The 20,242-nt window shown below is 40.0% G+C and overlaps 1 protein-coding gene and 1 non-coding gene across 2 annotated transcripts; both read right to left on the reverse strand.

The window, feature by feature from the left end:
• Window positions 1-1,199: 1,199 nt before the first annotated feature.
• On the reverse strand, window positions 1,200-17,268 carry LOC110488217 (alpha-N-acetylgalactosaminide alpha-2,6-sialyltransferase 1-like). Its single transcript, XM_021560337.2, has 9 exons — window positions 17,118-17,268; window positions 16,007-16,220; window positions 15,672-15,837; window positions 8,417-8,576; window positions 7,246-7,384; window positions 6,422-6,525; window positions 6,076-6,159; window positions 3,094-3,193; window positions 1,200-2,780 (listed from the first exon to the last, which is right to left on the reverse strand). Exons 1-9 carry the CDS (start codon window positions 17,219-17,221, stop codon window positions 2,568-2,570), a joined length of 1,284 nt encoding a protein of 427 aa, XP_021416012.1. The 5' UTR covers window positions 17,222-17,268; the 3' UTR covers window positions 1,200-2,567.
• LOC118946556 lies at window positions 5,969-6,052 on the reverse strand. Its single transcript, XR_005041427.1, has one exon. It is a non-coding gene; the product is annotated as a U6atac minor spliceosomal RNA (small nuclear RNA).
• Window positions 17,269-20,242: the final 2,974 nt, after the last annotated feature.

Genomic DNA, 20,242 nt, shown 5'->3' on the forward strand with positions numbered 1-20,242 from the left:
GTGTATATCCACTGCATGCTTCTTAGGTGTGTAATTGACATGACCAAGGAGCTATTGAAATGTAAAACTATGAAAAATGTATGTATGTATGTTACCGTACACAAACAAGAGTGTGCAATATATAAGGCTAGTCTGTGGACATTCTGAAATTTGTTTGAGTCCAGTAGGTCACATGACCAAGGAGTGATTGAAGTTTTTCACTTTGAAAAATGAATGTAAAATCGAGTGAGATGAAAATGAACAAACTAAAGGGTGTGCAGTGTGTAGGCCCACTGAGTGTACATTCTGAACCTTGTTTGAAGTCAGTAGGTCACATGACCAAGGAGCTATTGGAATTTGAAATTTCGAAAAAATAATGTAAAAATGTGTGAGATGAAAATGGACAAACCAAAGGTTGTGCAATATAGAAGGGTAGTCAGTGGACATTCTGAACCTTGTTTGAGTCAAGTAGGTCACATGACCAAGGAGCTATGGAAATTTGAATGTAAAAAATGTGTACTTTGTTTATGCTCCCTAACTAGTTCAACTAGGAATACAAAATGCTGCTCATATTTCCACATGTTTATTAGCTTTGGAAAGTGAATTAATGTCCAAATCGTGAAAATAAGACCTGAGCAATGTTGTGCACAATTTTTCCAACATCATGACACTTATTAGGAGTCTGTGGCTCAAGTGGTTTGAAAGCTATTGAGGTCTGAAAGAGTGAAAATCCATCGAAAATCCGTCAAAGTTCCAACTTGAAACTATCTTTACCTCGGTGGTTATCGTCTACAACATCACAGATGTCATCGGAGGATTGATTACCTAGGAAGTTAGCAAGCCAGTGAGGCAAGGTAAAATATCACAAATAAAACTAGATAAAGCCAGAATAATAATATACATGTTGAGCATAGCCATAGCCATCCGTCTTGTGTGTTTTCATGGTGTTCACATACTCACTGCTAAATTTGTCAAGGTCCCGATATCAGCATTTCGTTTTTAGCTGTGAGCATTCGTGTGCACCCCTTACAAACTATATTCACCCGCTCAAAAAGACAGCAAAAAGTTAATTGAGTTTCCAATGTGCTTTCAACCATCTAAAAGCACAACCAATTTCAAATGGAAAAACAATGTTCCATTTTTGGCTTAGTCACCCAAATCTCTATCACTGCGCTTTCAACCATTTAAAAGCACAGCAATGTTCAAATGTGAATACAATGTCAGATATTTGGTTTATTCATACAACATATTAATGTGTTATCTCTGTGCTTCATCCAATAGCACAACCAAATTACCTGGATTGCAGTTGAGATTATATCGTTTAATTGCATTCATTAACATTTATTTTAGGTTGACTTGCAAATGTGAATTTAACACATAACTTGTTAACTTATCAACAACTTAATAAGCTATTTATTGTATTTCAAAAGTGCTATTGAATCCTTTGATTGTCAACGCAAATATCAAATATCAACATTTGAATGAGATTTATCTTCTGCTTCGATAGTTCCATCTGTGCCACTAACTTAGTGTGGCTTTAATGTCAGCTTGTCTATCAATTAATCATTGATCATGATTAAGCATTTACTTCTGTAAGACGCATTTACATTAGCCCTATCCATATAGGCCAATTCCCATGAGGGTTAAAGGTACACATTCAATATATTTTATACAAGGTTTGTGTGTGTTGAAATTTGGTTACCACGAAGACATAACCCAATGGTTGAAATTTCACCCTCAAAACAACAGTTGATTACTTTTTCCAAATCCAATGTATTTTCCATGTAGATTCCACGTCACAATATGTTGACAAATTACTTTAAAGCAATGTTAACACAAACCATATAGAAAGGGGGCTACTTGCAAATGTATTTTACATGTATTTTAATTAAATACATTACTTGGCACCAGTATTATAGGCTATTTGTCAACTAGCTCTCGCAGTCTCAAGTCAGAAATAGACATTCGTCCATGTTTCTCAAACGTCAAATTTCAAAGTTGTTGCAAAAGTCAAATTTTTAAGTATTTATGGTTAAGTTTAGGCATTAACTCTAAATTGTCAATGTTATAATTAAGTGTAGGCATTAACTTTGAATTGTAAGTGTTAGAATTAAGTTTAGGCATTAACTTTGAATTTTAAGTGTTAGAATTAAGTTCAGGCATTAACTCTGAATTGTAAATGTTAGAATTAAGTTTAGACATTAACTCTGAAATTGTAAGGTTAGGCATGAACTCCAAATGGTTAAGGTAAGAGTGAAGGTTTGGGATAGGCTTAAAACAAAAATCGAAAAAACAACTTTCAATTGCTGGATTCGAGTGTGCTACCTTTGGCACCTGAGGCAGATACCTATTTGCCATCCCCGTCCACAACGCCCGAGAAAAACTTAAACCTACTTGAACGTAACAGCTTTCACTGTTGCCCATGATGGCATGGGATGGATAATACATGCATTTGAATTAAATACATTACTTGGCACCAGTATTTTGTTGTTTATTCTGATATAAATGCATTGGTCTTTAGTTTATTTTGTAACAAGATACATGACATGCCAATGTATCTTTGCTCATCTCTGCAGTCAGACAGGGTTTTATGGTTCTGTTGGCTTTCTTGTCTTTCTCTCTGGGCTCTCCTGTCTCTGATAAAGCCTGATGATCTTGGTGTCATGTAGTTTCTTCCAGGTCTTGATCTCTAGGTTGTAGTCGTGATTAGCGTAGAAGATGACTCTGGTTTTAGAGTGTCTCTCAGCATAGTAGTTAGGATATTTACTGTGGTCCTCAGTGATGAATCCATACGCATCCACCTGAGACAGGGCAGAAGGAGAGATAGATGATCTCAGATGCTACCATGTTCCTCTCACACTATTGTGCACTACTTTAAACTAGAGCCCCAATTTCAATAAAGAAGACCAGCATCATAAGACCATCAAATACCTCAATGGTCTGTTTCAGCATAGTCATGGCGCCAAGTCAGTGATGTACAACAACGTAATTACATTCAGCAGATGTAGTGCAGTACAGCACTCGCTTCTAAGTTACTTCTAAATTGAAATTGTGTGTGTGTGTGTGTGTGTGTGTGTGCGTGTGCGTGTATGTGTGTGTGTGGTGCAGACTAACCACATCACAGGTGTGCAGGGCCAGGAAGAGTGTGAATGCTCCGTTAGTAGGTCTGCATATAGCCCAATAAGAACCCTTCAGCGCCTGGGACCACATGAACCTACGAATGAGGAGCACAGATATACACACAGTTTCATTTCAGATGTACAGTTGAAGTAGGAAGTTTACATAACCTTAGGTTGGAGTCATTAAAACACATTTTTCAACCACTCCACAAAAACTATAGTTTTGGCAAGTCGGTAAGGACATCTACTTTGTGCATGTTTACAGACAGATTATTTCACTTATAATTCACTGTATCACAATTCCAGTGGGTCAGAAGTTTACATACACTAAGTTGACTGTGCCTTTAAACAGCTTGGACATTTCCAGAAAATGATGTCATGGCTTTAGAAGCTTCTGATAGGCTAACTGACATTTTTGAGTCAATTGGAGGTGTACCTGTGGATGCAGTTCAAGGCCTACCTTCAAACTCGGTGCCTCTTTGCTTGACATCTTGGAAAAATCAAAAGAAATCAGCCAAGATTTTCACAAGTCTGGTTCATCCTTGGGAGCAATTTCCAAACGCCTGAAGGTACAACGTTCATCTGTACAAACAATAGTACGCAAGTATAAACACCACGCAGCCGTCATACCGCTCAGGAAGGAGACGCGTTCTGTCTCCTAGAGATGAACATTCTTTGGTTCGAAAAGTGCAAATCAATCCCAGAACAACAGCAAAGGACCTTGTGAAGATGCTGGAGGAAAGAGGTACAAAAGTATCTATATCCACAGTAAAACAAGTCCTATATCGACATAGCCTGAAAGGCGCTCAGCAAGGAAGAAGCCACTGCTCCAAAACCGCCATAAAATAGCCAGACTACGGTTTGCAACTGCACATGGGGGCAAAGACATTACTTTTTGGAGAAATGTCCGCTGATCTGATGAAACAAAAATAGAACTGTTTGGCCATAATGACCATTATTATGTTTGGAGGAAAAGGGGAGGCTTGCAAGCCAAAGAACATCATCCCAACCGTAAAGCACGGGGGTAGCAGCATCATGTTGTGGGGGTGCTTTGCTGCAGGAGGGACTGGTGCACTTCACAAAATAGATGGCTACATGAGGATGGAAAATTATGTGAATATATTGAAGCAACATCTCAAGACATCAGTCAGGCATCAGTCAGACATCAGTCAGTTGGAGTGGCCATCACAAAGCCCTGACCTCAATCCTATAGAGAATTTGAGGGCAGAACTGAAAAAGTGTGTGCGAGCAAGGAGGCCTACAAACCTGACTCAGTTACACCTGCTCTGTCAGGAGGAATGGGTCAAGATTGACCCAACTTATTGTGGGAAGCTTGTGGAAGGCTACCTGAAACGTTTATCCCAAGTTAAACAATTGAAAGGCAATGCTACCAAATAGTAATTGAGTGTATGTAAACTTCTGACCCACTGGGAATGTGATGAAAGAAATAAAATCTGAAATAAATCATTCTCTTTACTATTATTCAGACATGTCACATTTTTTAAATAAAGTGATGATCCTAACTGACCTAAGACAGGGAATTTTTACGAGGATTAAATGTCAGGAATTGTGAAAAACTGAGTTTAAATGTATTTGGCTAAGGTGTATGTAAACTATCTGACTTCAACTGTAACATAGAAGCGAGTGCTGTACTGCACTGCATGCACTATGTGATCACGTGGTTCTACCTACACCGCCTTCAGAAAGTATTCACGCCCTTTGACTTATTCCACATTTTGTTGTGTTACAGCCTGAATTCAAAATGCATTAAACAAATAATTATCACCTACACAATGAAAAAGTGAAAACATGTTTTTAGAAATTTTAGCAAATGTATTAAAAATGAAATACAGAAATATCTAATTTGCATAAGTATTCACACCCCTGAGTCAGTACATGTTGGAATCACCTTTGGCAGCGATTACAGCTGTGACTCTTTCTGGGTGTCTCTAAGAGCTTTGCACACCTGGATTGTACAATATTTTCCCATAACTATTTTTTTAAAAAAAAGTCAAGCCCTGTCAAATTGGATGCTGATTATCGCTAGACAACCATTTTCAAGTCGCATTGCGAGGCATTGGAAATCCTCCCTGCTCTTTGTGATAGAATCTGTGTTTGAAATTCACTGCTCAACTGAGGGACCTTACAGACAATTGTATGTGTGGAATATAGAAATGAGGTTGTCATTCAAAAATCATGCTAAGCGCTATTAAGGCACACAGAGCCCATTATTATGTGACTTGTTGAGCACATTTTTACTCATTAACTTATTTAGGAATGCCATAACAAAGGGGTTGAATACTCATTGACTCAAGACATTTCAGCTTTTCATTTTTAATTCGGAAAATTTTCCAAACGCATAATTCCACTTTGACATTATGGGGTATTGTGTGTAGGCCAGAGACAAAACACATCTAAATTGAATAAATGTTAAATTCAGGCTGTAACACAACAAAATGTGGAGAAAGTCAAGGGATGTGAATACTTTCTGAAGGCACTGTAGCTGACTTGGCGCCATTACTATACTAGTAATTTCTATGTTGTGTGTCTCCTTAAAAATAATATAAGCCATTAAGCAGACACTTTTATCCATAGCAATTTAGAGTGATGCGTGCATACAGTTTCACATGTGTGGTCCCAGTGAGAATTGAACACACAATCATGGGATTGCTAGCACCGTGCCCTATCAACAGAGCCAGAATTGACCACATTGAATGTGCCACAAAGTAGCTGGCAATTCCTTAACCGTATGTGTGTTGAAGGCCACTAGGACTAGTCTGGGTACTAGTCTGTTTGGCTACCATTTCACTCCTTGTACACCGTGTCATTGCTAGAGAAGACAATTCCATATGGAGTTGGCAAGAGAGCTGAAACAGACTGGTACCTAGGCTACATTAGGACCTATTGCATCCTTCTCAAGCAGAGGGCTAGCCTTCTCTCCTTTCATACAACTGTTATTGGACGCTGTTTGTTATACCTGTTACGGGCGTATCTGAGGAAGTCAGGGTGAAGAACATAGAAGCGGTTCTCATCAAACTCTCCTGAGTATTGCATCCACGGTCTGCAGATAAGACAGCAAACACAACACTGAGCAGTGTGTTTGTGTGTGTGTGTGTGTGTGTGTGTGTGTGTGTGTGTGTGTGTGTGTGTGTGTGTGTGTGTGTGTGTGTGTGTGCGTGTGCGTGCGTGCGTGCGTCAGAACTGGGTTCAAAAACTATTTTAAATCTAAAAATGACTTTAGCTGAGCTTGCCTGGCACAATGGACCAATAGATAGTCGTGAGAGCAAAGAGTGTCAGTGTGTGAGACCACGTCACAGGCTTACCGTCTGTTCCTGTAGGGTCCATCAGAGACAGTTGTCCTCCCCAACAGACCCTTTAGCCACTGGAAATCCCTCAGCCCCTCTGGAATCAGCACATACTTTATTCCCTGCACAGAACAGGCACACTCAGCACTCAGCAGTATGTGTGTGTGCATGCCTACGTGTGGGTGCGTGAGTGTGTGTGAGTGTAATAGGAATTTCCATCTGACCTAAAGAGCAGAGCAGTCGCAGATTAAATCAATAAAAAAATCTATCCGGTTTATTACAAGTTGCAACAGGGAGACACCTACACCAGAGAAGCAGAGAAAATGTCTAACTGGCCTTCTCTGAGAAGACCCTTATATCCTAATCAGCAGACAACTGTTCTGTAAACACCAGCCCGACAGGCTTGTAGGAAGTCAAAACAAAAGGCAGGGACTTTGTCATCTGCTACAGAACCACACTGTGTTCTTCCACAGAAGACAAACCAACAGTGAATAATCAGTATGTCCTTGGTCCTTGAACTTGGTCCTCCAGTCTGGTGTCAATCGCTATCAACAGATAAGAGAACAATCCATAACATTCAGCTTCAAGTCTAGTGCCCATCAAGCTGCACCCAGTGTCACAAACAGAACACTGGAAATCATGTGTAAAACAGAAAGGGAAAACATAGAAAGATGCTTAACATTGTGTTGCACTCTAAACATTGCACTATAAACTGAAAATATGAACTTGATTGATCTTAAATGTCCCCATTACAGTGAAAACTTAATACCATCTCAGTCATGAACCTTTAAAAAGTCACTGTAGCCTCGTGTCAGTACAGCAGCAGCACTTCGGTTACCTACCTTGTCATGCGGTGCACTGTTGTAGCCGTATTTCTTGAATATGAGAAGAGACTGGGTGATGGAGTGGGCGGTGTGAACGTAGACCGAGGTTCTGTTGCCTACATCCTCCTCGTAACCCTTGGTTACGGCACCATTCATCCTGACAGAGACAGGAACAGGGACAGAGACAGGAAGAGAAAGGAAAGGTTAGTCACCACTCATCACGCAAATGTTGACCACCTCCATTACATTGACATGATCATGATAATTGGTAAGTATGTTGCACACATAACAGTTGTGTTGTCTATATTGTAACATGTCTAATCCTAATTGGCAATATCAGATTCTGACTGTGTCTGTATCATTCTAATGCGATTCAACCTACTAATCCATGTATGAGCTCATAGTCGATCATTCAGCCCTATTTCCACAGGCTCCACAGTCCGAAATCCTTTAATAACCTTTACAAAGTCAGACCAGGTGAACCAGTGGAGCAGCCCAGCTAACATGGCGACCATTCTGCCAAGTTTACATCAGTCCTTTCATTCACCCGCAATGCTTCAGGCTAAGCATGCAGACATTTCTAGGCAGTCAGTCCCCATCAGCATCCCAGCCAATCCCACAATGCACTTAAAAGGTGTGTCTCATATCCCTTCCCTCCCTGACACAAATGGACCCTGTCAGATAAAAGAAAATGGTGGCTCCAGGGCGGAGAGAGTGACAACGTCCAGATAGCAATATTGTAAACTAAACGCTTATTCTGTATGTCTATGTGTGTGTGTTGCTGAATAAATCCCATTCCAAACATACTGTAACCATACCTTAATAAAACAAAGTACAACAAATATTTGATGTAGCGAACATACTGGAGAAAATAAAGTTATTTGGACTATCCTGATGAACACCTCCAGTGCTTGCCAGGAGTACGGCCAGGAGTTAAACTCACAGCTCGTTTTATTCTCATGGGAGTCTATCTCCTGACTTCAAACACAAAGTCATGATCCAGAAATAAAAATAGGTTATAGCTGAAACGTTAATATCAACGTGTTTGTTTTAATTAGCTTTTTATCCTTACTGATTGGTGCATTTTGTTTCTACTGTACATTGCAATGTGCTGATGCATGCACTCACAGCAACACACACAGAGACACACACACCACACACACACACAGACCACAATGGCCCCACTGACCGGAACACATAGTCGTGAGCATCTATCTCCTTGCCCATCCTAGAGCCGTTGAGTATTCCTCCTGTTGCCACCACAGCACAGCGTATACACCCAGGGTTTCCCCGTGGCAAGAGCAGGGGCTCTCTGGGCTTGGGAATCAGATCCACCACTGCCTTTATCTCTGTAAACACACAGATACAAAACCTATTTTTTGGGGGGATTCAATAAAGGGGCACTTTGGAAATACTTTGTAACCACTCCATTCACAATGTCTTAATAATAAAGGCCAAGTAGATATACATACCAGTAGAAACAGTAAATAAACCATTGGCTCGTTGACGAAAATAAACTCTGACACTTTACGTTGCATAGGCTGCAGTAAAAATCTGGAAAAAGTTCAAGCCCGGTACAGATACAACAGCCGAGACAAGACGGTTTTATTCAGTTTTAGAATAAAGTTAACTTGATCTGAACGGTCCCATGACGCTTCTGGAGTTTCCAAGATTCATGGAGTTAAAACATCCAGTCAAACTGGTCCAGCATGCATACAAGGCACTATGACATTGACCAAAAGGGCCTATAGGGTAGAGATTCCAAATGTGTCAAACATTGCTCAAATGTTAAAATGCGCAAAAGTCACTTGGATAATAGAAACAAGCACAGAAGGTTGAATAAATGACCAGGACATGAAGGGAAAACATAGCCAATAGTTTTATTTCCCATTTTTCATTGCAGTATCCCTTTAAAAGTGCAATATGCAGAAACCGCTCAACAATTTTGTGGTTGCTAAAATTCTAATAGTTTGCCTAATTTCAGTTTATGTGACAAAACAAGAAACTATGGTATAGAGAATCATTGTACCATCTAATCCGCTGTGAAATATATTTTCCAGAAGAAAAAATATTGTATTTTCAGCTGTTTGAATATGGTGTACGCTGGTGTACTTAACAGTGTGTTGGTAAAATCACTGGTGAAGCCAAGCCAGGAAGAAAATGCCATATTACAACCTGTGTTAATAATAATTGCGTTCTTTGCTCTATAACCTGTTAGTTCATATGCCATGCCACCGTGATATATAGCCCTAAGGCTGAGACAAGAAGAAGACACAGTGGCAGAATAAATTCAACCACACCTTTGTTTCATTACAAAACTAGAGAACAACATCTGTCTGGTGGATTCCACAAAGCATATTGCATGTAACAAACAGTTACATGACCTACAGCACGGTCAAGCAAGTTAATGTTTCTGACATTTCTGGACTATTAAACAACTATTGATTTAGAACCAAGTCTAAATAAAAACAGGAGCTAACTCCACTATTTCAGCACCATTTCAAATTCAGTATTTCAACATCATCAAATCACTTATGCTTGGTCTAATACAGAGACAATTAAAAGATCCCCAAAAAGATTTAGTCCTATCCACATAAGCTAAATATGATGTGGCTGTCCATGTTTCTAATTTCTGTGTTCGTGCAAGTAGAAAAAAGTTGTTGACTCACCCTACTTGTGGAGAAACACCAATGCCATCCTCCTCTCTTTCATGTTGACGAAACGGTCTATCGCACTGTCATATAGTACACACTTTTATTCCTTTTTGTTCTAGGCTACCTGGCTAAAATGCTTGCTCGCTACCCTACCTTCCTTTCATGGGCAACGTTAGCTAGTTATCATTAGTCTTAGTCTAGCTACATATTGCTCTCAATTTGATGTGATTGGAGGGAAGCCAAATCCAAACTGGCTTCCTTTTATAATGTTTTTTTGGTGCGGCAGGACTGTTCACAGTTGAGCTCACTCAGTTTTTTCTTTATTTATTTTGTCAATTGTTTGGGGAAGCCTGACTTCCCTTGTTATCCATGAATACGTACCACTGTACAAAACTGAAAGTAGCAAAAATGTAACTTAAGAAAGGGAACCATAGAAATGGAAACTTAGAAGAGATCTACCACTTCTTGGACTTGGTTTTAATAAGAATGACAGATTTATAACTCACAATTCTATGTGTTTTTGGTGGGGTCACGCAAAAAGTTACATATAGCAGCTTTAAGCAAAGGACTTCCTTCGGGCAATCAAATGCATATGCTACTTGCTTTTTCCATTCTCTGTCTTGCTGTTTCTTTCTTTATGTCGTATTCCTGAGGCTGCACACCTAGGGCTGTGGCTGTATTTTATCAGCCGGTTATTGTCATGCAAAAGACTGCCGGTCTCACGGTAATTTAACTTTAATTAACATAAACAGTTCAGCATGGACAGGCCTCCATAAATACTGTACAAGCAAGCAGCTGATGGCCAGAAAACAAAGCACTTTCTTCTGAAACTCATCAGTCTATTCTTGTTCAGAGAAATGAAGGCTATTCCTTGCGAGAAATTGCCAAGAAACTGAAGATCTCGTACAACTCTGCCTAGAAGGCCAGCATCCCGGAGTCGCCTCTTTACTGTTGATATTGAGACTGGTGTAGGCTGTTTTCAGCTGTGCTAACATAATTGCAAAATAGTTTTCTAATGATCAGTTAGCCTTTTAAAATGATCAACTTGGATTAGCTAACACAACGTACCATTGGAACACAGGAGTGATGGTTGCTGATAATGGGCCTCTGTATGCCTACGTAGATATTCCATTTTAAAAAAGCAGCCGTTTCCAGCTACAATTGTCATTTACAACATTAACAATGTCTACACTGTATTTCAGATCAATTTGATGTTATTTTAATGGACGAAAAATGTGCTATTCTTTCAAAAACATGGATATTTCTAAGTGACCCCAAACTTTTGAACGATAGTGTTAATGGGCTGCATGATGTAACTTGAGGCTAATGAGCATTTGAGAATGTTCCTTGCCTCAGGGTGCACACACTGTTCTCTCATCAAGTTATCATATTTTTCCACCATCAGAATATTCTCAATTTTATCTTGTCTTTACTAATATGTAAAATTAGTTTTTTTATTTAGAATGTCCCATTATTAAATGGACAGGAACACTGGCAGGGGAAAACATACATGCCATCCACATGCAGGGGTGCATCTTTGGTTTTAGATGCGGGAGGGACATAATATTTGTGTTTTTACTTATTATAATATTTTTACCCAGTCGGATTAACACGCTAAGCAGCCAACCCGTCTGCTCGGAGGCATCCACATGGTCCTGAAAACTGGGGGGGACAAGAATGCAATTTCAGAATGCCCCCCCTGTCCCCAGTGAAAGTTGCACCCCTGTCCATATGCACTGGAATAGCAAATGGAGGCACTTATTCACAGGTTCTCTTTTCACTAGTGCACAGCAGGCTACTCTGGTTATTTCACTCCACACATCAACAACTGTTTGAGGAGCAATGTTGCCTCTCCGTGCGTGAAAGGTGATATTCCGCCAAAACTCTGTATGCCATGGGCGTTCCAACCCTGTTCCTGCAGCTACCCAGATTTTAATTTGGGAACCAAGTGAAATCTGTTTGGGAACATCAATAGTAACATGTTTTCACAACAAAACATATTTCATTACACTGTTGACAGTCCCTGTCTTTGCGTGCTCGAGAAAGGAATGAAGGAGAGGGGAGATGGAAATGCAAGGTGGTGAGATATTCTGTCACTAAAGATAATGCCCTAGTATTAGGCCATTCCAAATCAAATACAAATTCACTATAGTTGTAGGGTAACTCTATAAGTCGCCCTGCACAATCAATGAACGAATCAACAGCATCGCCTAGGCACATATGTTGTCTCCCAGACTTATGGATAGAATGTTTGAGGAGTAGCATTAAGGTAAACAGTACATCCAGTAATAATAATACTGACCATACTCAAAGGCAATTACAAAAGCTTGGGCCTACGCATATGCTTAAGCTCTAATATGGGTATGGGTGTTTTGAATGAATAAATCCCCTTAGAAAGCTGTCCATTTCCTTCTGTTAGGCTTTAGCTGTTAGGCTTTGAAACAACATCCACAACTCCCATGTTTTCCACTCAGTTTCAATCTAATGTTGAACGTCTTTCTTCAAATTTGTCAATCACGGTGAGTTTTAAGTGTTTGGTGTGATTTTCCATTGTATTTGCATTGATGTCAGAGTGGTTAGAGGGACCACAGAGCCCTGAATACCCAACCAAAAGTGACCTGATGATTGTTTAGTGAGTTGGGTACTACCAACACATGGCCAGTGTGCATAAAAGGAGATAACCGTAACTCAACGGTCACGTGTCATTTTACTACTGGGCGGTAATAAGCCCAATGCACTCCTTTAGCCAATGTAGACCTGCCCTCTTTAACGCTGTATTATTTTGTGATCTAGCCAGGTATGATAAGTACCAAAGGATACAGTGCCTTCGGAAAGTATTCAGACCCCTTGACTTTTCCAACATTTTGTTAGGTTAAAGCCTTATTCTAAAGCCTTATTCTAAAATGTATTAAATCGTTTTCCCCCCTCATAAATCTACACAGAATACCCCATAATGACAGAGCAACAACAGGTTTTTAGAAATGTTTGCTAATACATTTAAAAAAAAAAATATATATATATATATATATATATATATATATATATATATATCACACTTACATAAGTATTCAGACCCTTCACGCAGTACTTTGTTGAAACACCTTTGGCAGCGATTACAGCCTTGAGTCTATTTAGGGAGTTCCTCCCATTCTTCTCTGCAGATCCTCTCAAGCTCTGTCAGATTGGATGGGGAGTGTTGCTGTGCAGCTATTATCAGGACTCTCCAGAGATGTTTGATTGGGTTCAAGTCCGGGCTCTAGCTGGGCCACTCAAGGACATTTAGACTTGTCCCAAAGCCACTCCTGCAATTGCTTTGCTGTGTGCTTAGGGATGTTGTCCTGTTGGAAGGTGAATCTGTGCCCCAGTCTGAGGTCCTGAGCACCCTGGAGCAGGTTTTCATCAAGGATCTCTCTGTACTTTACTCCGTTCATCTTTCTCTCAATCCTGACTATTCTCCCAGTCCCTGCCTCTTAAAAACACCCTCACAGCATGATGCTGCAACCACCATGCTTCACCGTAGGGATGGTGCCAGGTTTCCTCCAGACGCTTGTTCAATCTTGGTTTCATCAGACCCGAGAATCTTGTTTCTCATGATCATGAGTCTTTAGGTGCCTTTTGGCAAACTCCAAGCAGGTTCCTTTCATTGAGGAGTGGCTTCCGTCTGGCCACTTTACCACAAAGGCCTGATTGGTGGAGTGCTGCAGAGATGGTTGTCCTTCTGGAAGGTTCTCCCATCTCCACAGATAAACTCTAGAGCTCTGTCATGGGGACCATCGAGTTCTTGGTCACCTCCCTGACCAAGGCCTTTATCCCCCGATTGCTCAGTTTGGCCGGGCGGCCAGCTCTATGAAGAGTCTTGCCGGTTACAAACTTCTTCCATTTAAGAATGATGGAGGCCACTGTGTTCTTGGGGACCTTCAATGCTGTAGAAATGTTTTGGTACTCTTCCCCAGATCTGCGCCTCGACACAATCCTGTCTCAGACCTCCACGGACAATTCCTTCGACTTCATGGCTTGGTTTTTGCTCTGACATGCACTGTCAATTTTGGGACCTTATATATAGTTGAAGTCAGAAGTTTACATACACCTTAGCCAAATACATTTAAACTCAGTTTTTCACAATTCCTGCCATTTAATCCTAGTAACAATTCCCTGTCTTAGGTCAGTTAGGATCACCACTTTCTTTTAAGAATGTGAAATGTCAGAATAAAAGTAGAGAGGAATGATTTCTTTCAGCTTTTATTTCTTTCATCAAATTCCAAGTGGGTCAAAAGTTTACGTACACTCAATTAACTTCCTGGCTGATGTCTAGAGATGTTGCTTCAATATATCCACATAATTTTCCTTCCTCATGATGCCATCTATTTTGTGAAGTGGACCAGTCCCTCCTGAAGCAAAGCACCCCCACAACATGATGCTGCCACCCCCGTGCGTAATGGTTGGGATGGTGTTCTTCGGCTTGCAAGCCTCCCCCTTATTCCTCCAAACATAACAATGGTCATTTTGGCCAAACAGTTCTATTTTTGTTTGATCAGACCAGAGGACATTTCTCCAAAAAGTACGATTTTTGTACCCATGTGCAGTTGCAAACCGTAGTCTGGCTTTTTTAATGGCAGTTTTGGAGCAGTGGCGTCTTCCTTGCTGAGCGCCTTTCAGGCTATGTATATATAGGGCTCATTTTACTGTGGATATAGATACTTTTGTACCTGTTTCCTCCAGCATCTTCACAAGGTCCTTTGCTGTTGTTCTGTGATTGATTTGCACTTTTCGCACTAAAGTACGTTCGTCTCTAGGAGACAGAACGCGTCTCCTTCCTGAGCGGTATGATGGCTGCGTGGTCCCATGCTGTTTATACTTGCGTCCTATTGTTTGTACAGATGAATGTGGTACCTTCAGCCGTTTGGAAATTCTCCCAATAACGAACAAGACTTGTGGAGGTCTGCAATTTTTTTCTGAGGTTTTGGCTGATTTCTTTTAATTTTCCCATGATGTCAAGCAAAGAGGCACTGAGTTTGAAGGTAGGCCTTGAAATACATCCACAGGTACACCTCCAATTGACTCACATTATGTCAATTAGCCTATCAGAAGCTTCTAAAGCCATGGCATAATCTTCTGGAATTTTCCAAGCTGTTTAAAGTCACAGTCAACTTTGTGTATGTGAACATCTGACCCACTGGGATTGTGATACAATTAATTATAAGTGAAATAATCTGTCTGTAAACAGTTGTTGGAATAGTTACCCGTGTCATGCACAAAGTAGATGTCCTAACCGACTTGCCAAAACTATAGTTTGTTAACAAGAAGGAGTGGTTGAAAAACAAGTTTTAATGACTCCAACCTAAGTGTATGTAAACTTCCGACTTCAACTGTAGACAGTTGTGTGCCTTTCCAAATCATGTCCAATCAATTGAATTGACCACAGGTGGACTCCAATAAAGTTGTGGAAACATCTCAAGGATGATCAATGGAAACAGGATGCACCCCTGAGCTCAATATCGAGTCTCATAGCAAAGGGTCTGAATACTTATGTAAATAAGGTATTTCATTTTTTTTGTTTTTAAAACATTTAAACAATTTTTTTTAATTTATTTAATCCATTTTAGATTAAAGCTGTAACGTAACAAAATGAGGAAAAAGTCAAGGGGTCTGAAAACTTTCCAAAGGCACTGTAAATAATGAATGTAGGTGTCATTATATCTCGTATTCAAAAGTCTACACAGCTGGAGAGGGAGTTGGCTCTATGAGCTGAGCTGCCTGACAAATTATAGTTCTACTCCTGGACACACACACCTGTGTAGTTAGTGTAGTCCATAAAGCCAAAGGGGTTATTGAAGTAGGCTAGTCTGTTCCACTCTGACACGTTGAGTAGTTCTCCGTGGAGGTACATCTGGATGTCTGGTATAAAGGCCTGCTTGAAGCCTGTGTTCTGGGAGTTCCTCAGAGACTGGGGACAGGTCTGGCACACACACACACACACACACACACACACACACACACACACACACACACACACACACACACACACACACACACACACACACACACACACAGTTTATCTAGGATATTTGTGAATGATTTGCATATCCTTGACCAGTGACGGTCTACTCTAAAACACACAGGCTTACCATCTGCCTCTTTTGCTTGTCCCGGACATAAACATCCTCAGAAGCCCAGATGGGATATTGCTTGAAGTCCTTTTTTTGCAGCCGGAGCATGGGGGTCTCCTTGTGTGCAGACCCGGATCCAGCCGTAAAAACATCTCTTGTTGTATTTTTACAAGGACAATTTGTTTCGCAGAGACGCCCTCCCCGAGGAGCTAGTTGTAGTTTTTGAAAATAGCTAAACAATATAAAAGATGACATCATAGGGGGTTTTCTCATTATATTTTCTTCTTATCTTTTTGAGTACAGAACATCTTTGTTTTTTCAGTTATACAATTTTAGATTCAGATTTATAGGTTACATTGAAACACTGTTATGGTGCGAAGAAATTATGAATATGATGTCAAAAAAGTGTTAAAATGTCCCTTTAGCTGGCCAATTTTAACAGCCTTCAGAGGTAAATCCTAACTTCCACTGAGGTCGAATTTTCACTTAATCATGCACTGATGTCATGTACATCTAGGATTCTATCAACGGAACGATAGGATCCATACACACAATAATGACAATATCTTACTAGCACTTCAATGTTTAAAAAATATATTTTTTCAGATAGAACCATAGAGAAAAATGTTGGGCTACAAATGTATTTTGAAAGTATCAGAAAACATCAGTTTCCCTTCATCATTTCACCTCTTTTTTGGGACATTATGATCAAATCAAACAGTAATAATTATTATCCATTATTACATGTCATTATTAATATGTAAGTATTAATGCAAGTACAGTTTAACAAGTATTGTAATCAAAAAATGTTACACTAAGTACACTGCAGTGTTATGGTTACTGCTGTACAGTGCAATTAGTGTAAGAATGAATATACTTAATTACACAGTAATATGTGCACTGTAATTAACTAATTTTCATTTATATTTATGTTCTCAAATGCCTCAAATAGGCATCAAATACAACAATTGGAACAAGAAAAAAATATGATTGAGTTTGAGTTTTACTTGTGAGTTTTTATCCTTGTTGTGAATGTCCCCCACAATGTGTCATCTTAAAGGCTAAATACCGTCCGTTGACGAGCTAAACAAGTCAGATATATTGCTATTTGTTGGTGCAGAATACATACCCGATGCTATGATCAGAGATTTGTCCATAAAGGAGCACATAGAGCAATGCGCACACGGCGACCATGAGCGCCAAGGTGAGAACTCCCCGGAATTGGGCTCTCATGTTCAAGATAGAGATTGAGGGAGGATCTGCCTAGGTACAGTTGAGACAGAGACTCTAATCATCTTCTTAAGAAGTGTATGGTCATGGTGGAATGCGCTGACTTGTTTTTTTTACACCTCACTCCTGCCCCTTTTGGGCACGTGCCTGGTTTCACAGTTGTGCCAGCCAACACAGACAGAAATAAAGGTTCATAAATGGTTCTTCCTCAGTGCTTAAGGTCCATGGAGAACTCTTGCCCGATAAAGAACCTTTGAATTAAAGGACAAGTTCCCTTTTTCAACATAATTCTATTTTTAAGGTAAATGCCATGTTACAGAAGTGTGCAGACACTTTTTTTTAACAATTTCACTTTGATTTGAGAAACTTATCCACCAGCGATAAGCTTTTTCACACTCGTTCTACAGCTGCAGAGGCACAGATAAACATGAACAAAGGCTCCAAAAACACCCAAATACGTCATTTTCAGTACAGCGATGAAGGTCTATAGATGTTGTACAGATGAAAGTGTGTCATTCTGAACTTTATCTGGAGCGTTAAATTCCCTTTTTTTTTTAAGGCCAACTCTACTAACATCATTTATCATTTACAGAAGAGCATTGTATTTCGTCTGTAAATTTCCTCAACCGTACAATTTTTTTTAAAGCGATGGCGATGCTCTTGAAATGACAATTTTTTTTTTAGGAACACCATCATAAGCTATGATATTAATCATCCTAAACTTCTAAAATGCAGTGCTCCCGAATAAGTGCTCCGGAATCCTGCACCTACACCTTCTGCACTTGACTGCACTTCCCTTCTCAACACACTAACACAATAAATGTAATTGTACATTTCAAAGGAGAAAAAAAAAACATCCCAATCTGCGTGGCGCTCTATGCTATGAACTATTTGTCCAGTAACATACCTCTTGTGATCTACGTAGTTTGATTATCAGAACGTGCTGGTGGACTTCTGGACACTTTTGTGAAAAAGTGTTGAATCAAGTCCAACTACGCTGACGATTTTAATTGGCTGATACAGAATTCTGTCGCTGGATATAATTTTGTGCTCAGATGGTCGTACTTAGCATAGTGGCTAATTGTGCCAGGTCTGCCTGGGTCTAAGCAAAAGTATAGCCCCATGTTGTGTACATACAGTGGCAAGAAAAAGTATGTGAACCCTTTGGAAATACCTGGATTTCTACATAAATTGGTTATACAATTTGATCTGATCTTCATCTAGCTCACAACAATAGACAAACACAGTCTGCTTAAACTAAGAACACACAAAAATGTTTATGTTCTCATACCGTGGGGTGGCAGGTAGCCTAGTGGTTAGAGCGTTTCAAGGTCGAATCCCTGAGCTGACAAGGTAAAAATCTGTTGTTCTACCCCTGAACAAAGCAGTTAACCCACTGTTCCTAGGCTGTCATGGAAAATAAGAATTTGTTCTTAACTGACTTGCCTGGTTAAATAAAGGTAAAAAAACAAGTATTTATTGAACACAGTGTACATTCACAGTACAGGGTGGGAAAAGTATGTGAACTCTTGAATTGAATACCTGGCTGTGGCAGCAATAACCTGTCACGTTCTGACCTTTGTTTCCTTTGTTTTGTATTTATTGAGTATGGTCAGGGCGTGAGTTGGGTGGGCAGTCTATGTTTGTTTTTCTATGATTTGGGGATTTGTATGCTTTGGCTTAGTATGGTTCTCAATCAGAGGCAGGTGTCATTAGTTGTCTCTGATTGAGAATCATACTTAGGTAGCCTGGGTTGCACTGTTTGTTTGTGGGTGATTGTCTATGCTAGTTGCTTGTGTCAGCACAGTTCTCATTTGTAGCTTCACGGTCGTTATTGGTTTATTGTTTTTGTATGCAGTGTTCAGTACTTTCTTTAATTAAATATTCACTATGAACACATACCACGCCACATTTTGGTCCTTTGATCCTTCTCGCCTCTCCTCTTCAGTTGAAGAGGAGGAAGACCGTGACATAACTTCAACCAAACATTTTCTGTAGTTGCGGATCAGACCTGCACAACGGTCAGGAGAAATTTTGGACCATTCCTCTTTACAAAACTGTTTCATTTCAGCAATATTCTTGGGATGTCTGGTGTGTACTTCTCTCTTCAGGTCATGCCACAGCATCGCAATCAGGTTGAGGTCAGGACTGACTGGGCCACTCCAGAAGGCATATTTTCTTCTGTTGAAGCATTTATGTTTTACTTCTATGTTTTGGGTCGTTGTCCTGTTGCATCACCTAACTTCTGTTGAGCTTCAATTGGTGGACAGACAGCCTAACATTCTCCTGCAAAATGTCTTGATAAACTTGAGAATTCATTTTTCCATCAATGATAGCTGTCCAGGCCCTGAGCCAGCAAAGCAGCACCAAACCATGATGCTCCCTCCACCATACTTTACAGTTGGGAGGAGGTTTTGAAGTTGGTGTGCTGTGCCTTTTTTCTCCACAGATAGTGTTGTGTGATCCTTCCAATCAACTCAACTGTAGTTTCATCTATCCACAGAATATTTTGTCAGTAGTGCTGTGGAACATCCAGGTGCACTTTTGCAAACTTCAGACATTCAGCAATGTTTTTTTTGGACAGCAGTCGCTTCTTCCGTGGTGTCCTCCCATGAACACCATTCTTGTTTAGTGTTTTACGTATCGTAGACTCGTCAACAGAGATGTTGGCATGTTCCAGGGAGGGGGGGGGGCAGCAAACTTCAGAACAAGGTTTTGAAAGTTATTGGAGCAATGCATTTTGGCCAATGGTGTTCTACACCTATTTTTTTGTGTCCCACATCCATACATGCATATTAAAACACTTGTTAACAACCCAATATTGTTAATCAACCAGGTTGTCACTGAAATACTTATAATAGTAGCCTTACGTTTTTATATTTTAAATTCATTCCAATGTTTTCTATGCTTGTTTTTACTTAATACTTTGGGATAGTGGTGCTATGTCAGACTTTATAAGGTTTGCCAGATTGGAGTACAAAGCTGTGTTTGTCCGTTTGTTTCTGGCAACGATGAAGGTGTTTG

The sequence above is a fragment of the Oncorhynchus mykiss genome, chromosome 32 (genome assembly GCF_013265735.2).
Source record: "Oncorhynchus mykiss isolate Arlee chromosome 32, USDA_OmykA_1.1, whole genome shotgun sequence".
Lineage (NCBI taxonomy): Eukaryota > Metazoa > Chordata > Actinopteri > Salmoniformes > Salmonidae > Oncorhynchus > Oncorhynchus mykiss.

Excerpts from the sequence above, each read along its gene's own strand:
- LOC110488217 (XM_021560337.2), bottom strand. The coding sequence starts at position 17,221 with ATGAGAGCCCAATTCCGGGGAGTTCTCACCTTGGCGCTCATGGTCGCC. Across the intron at positions 15,838-16,006 it reads ACAAGCAAAAGAGGCAGATG|ACCTGTCCCCAGTCTCTGAG; the intron begins GTAAGCCTGTGT and ends TGTGTGTGCCAG. Across the intron at positions 2,781-3,093 it reads CCCTGCACACCTGTGATGTG|GTGGATGCGTATGGATTCAT; the intron begins GTTAGTCTGCAC and ends GCCCTGTCTCAG.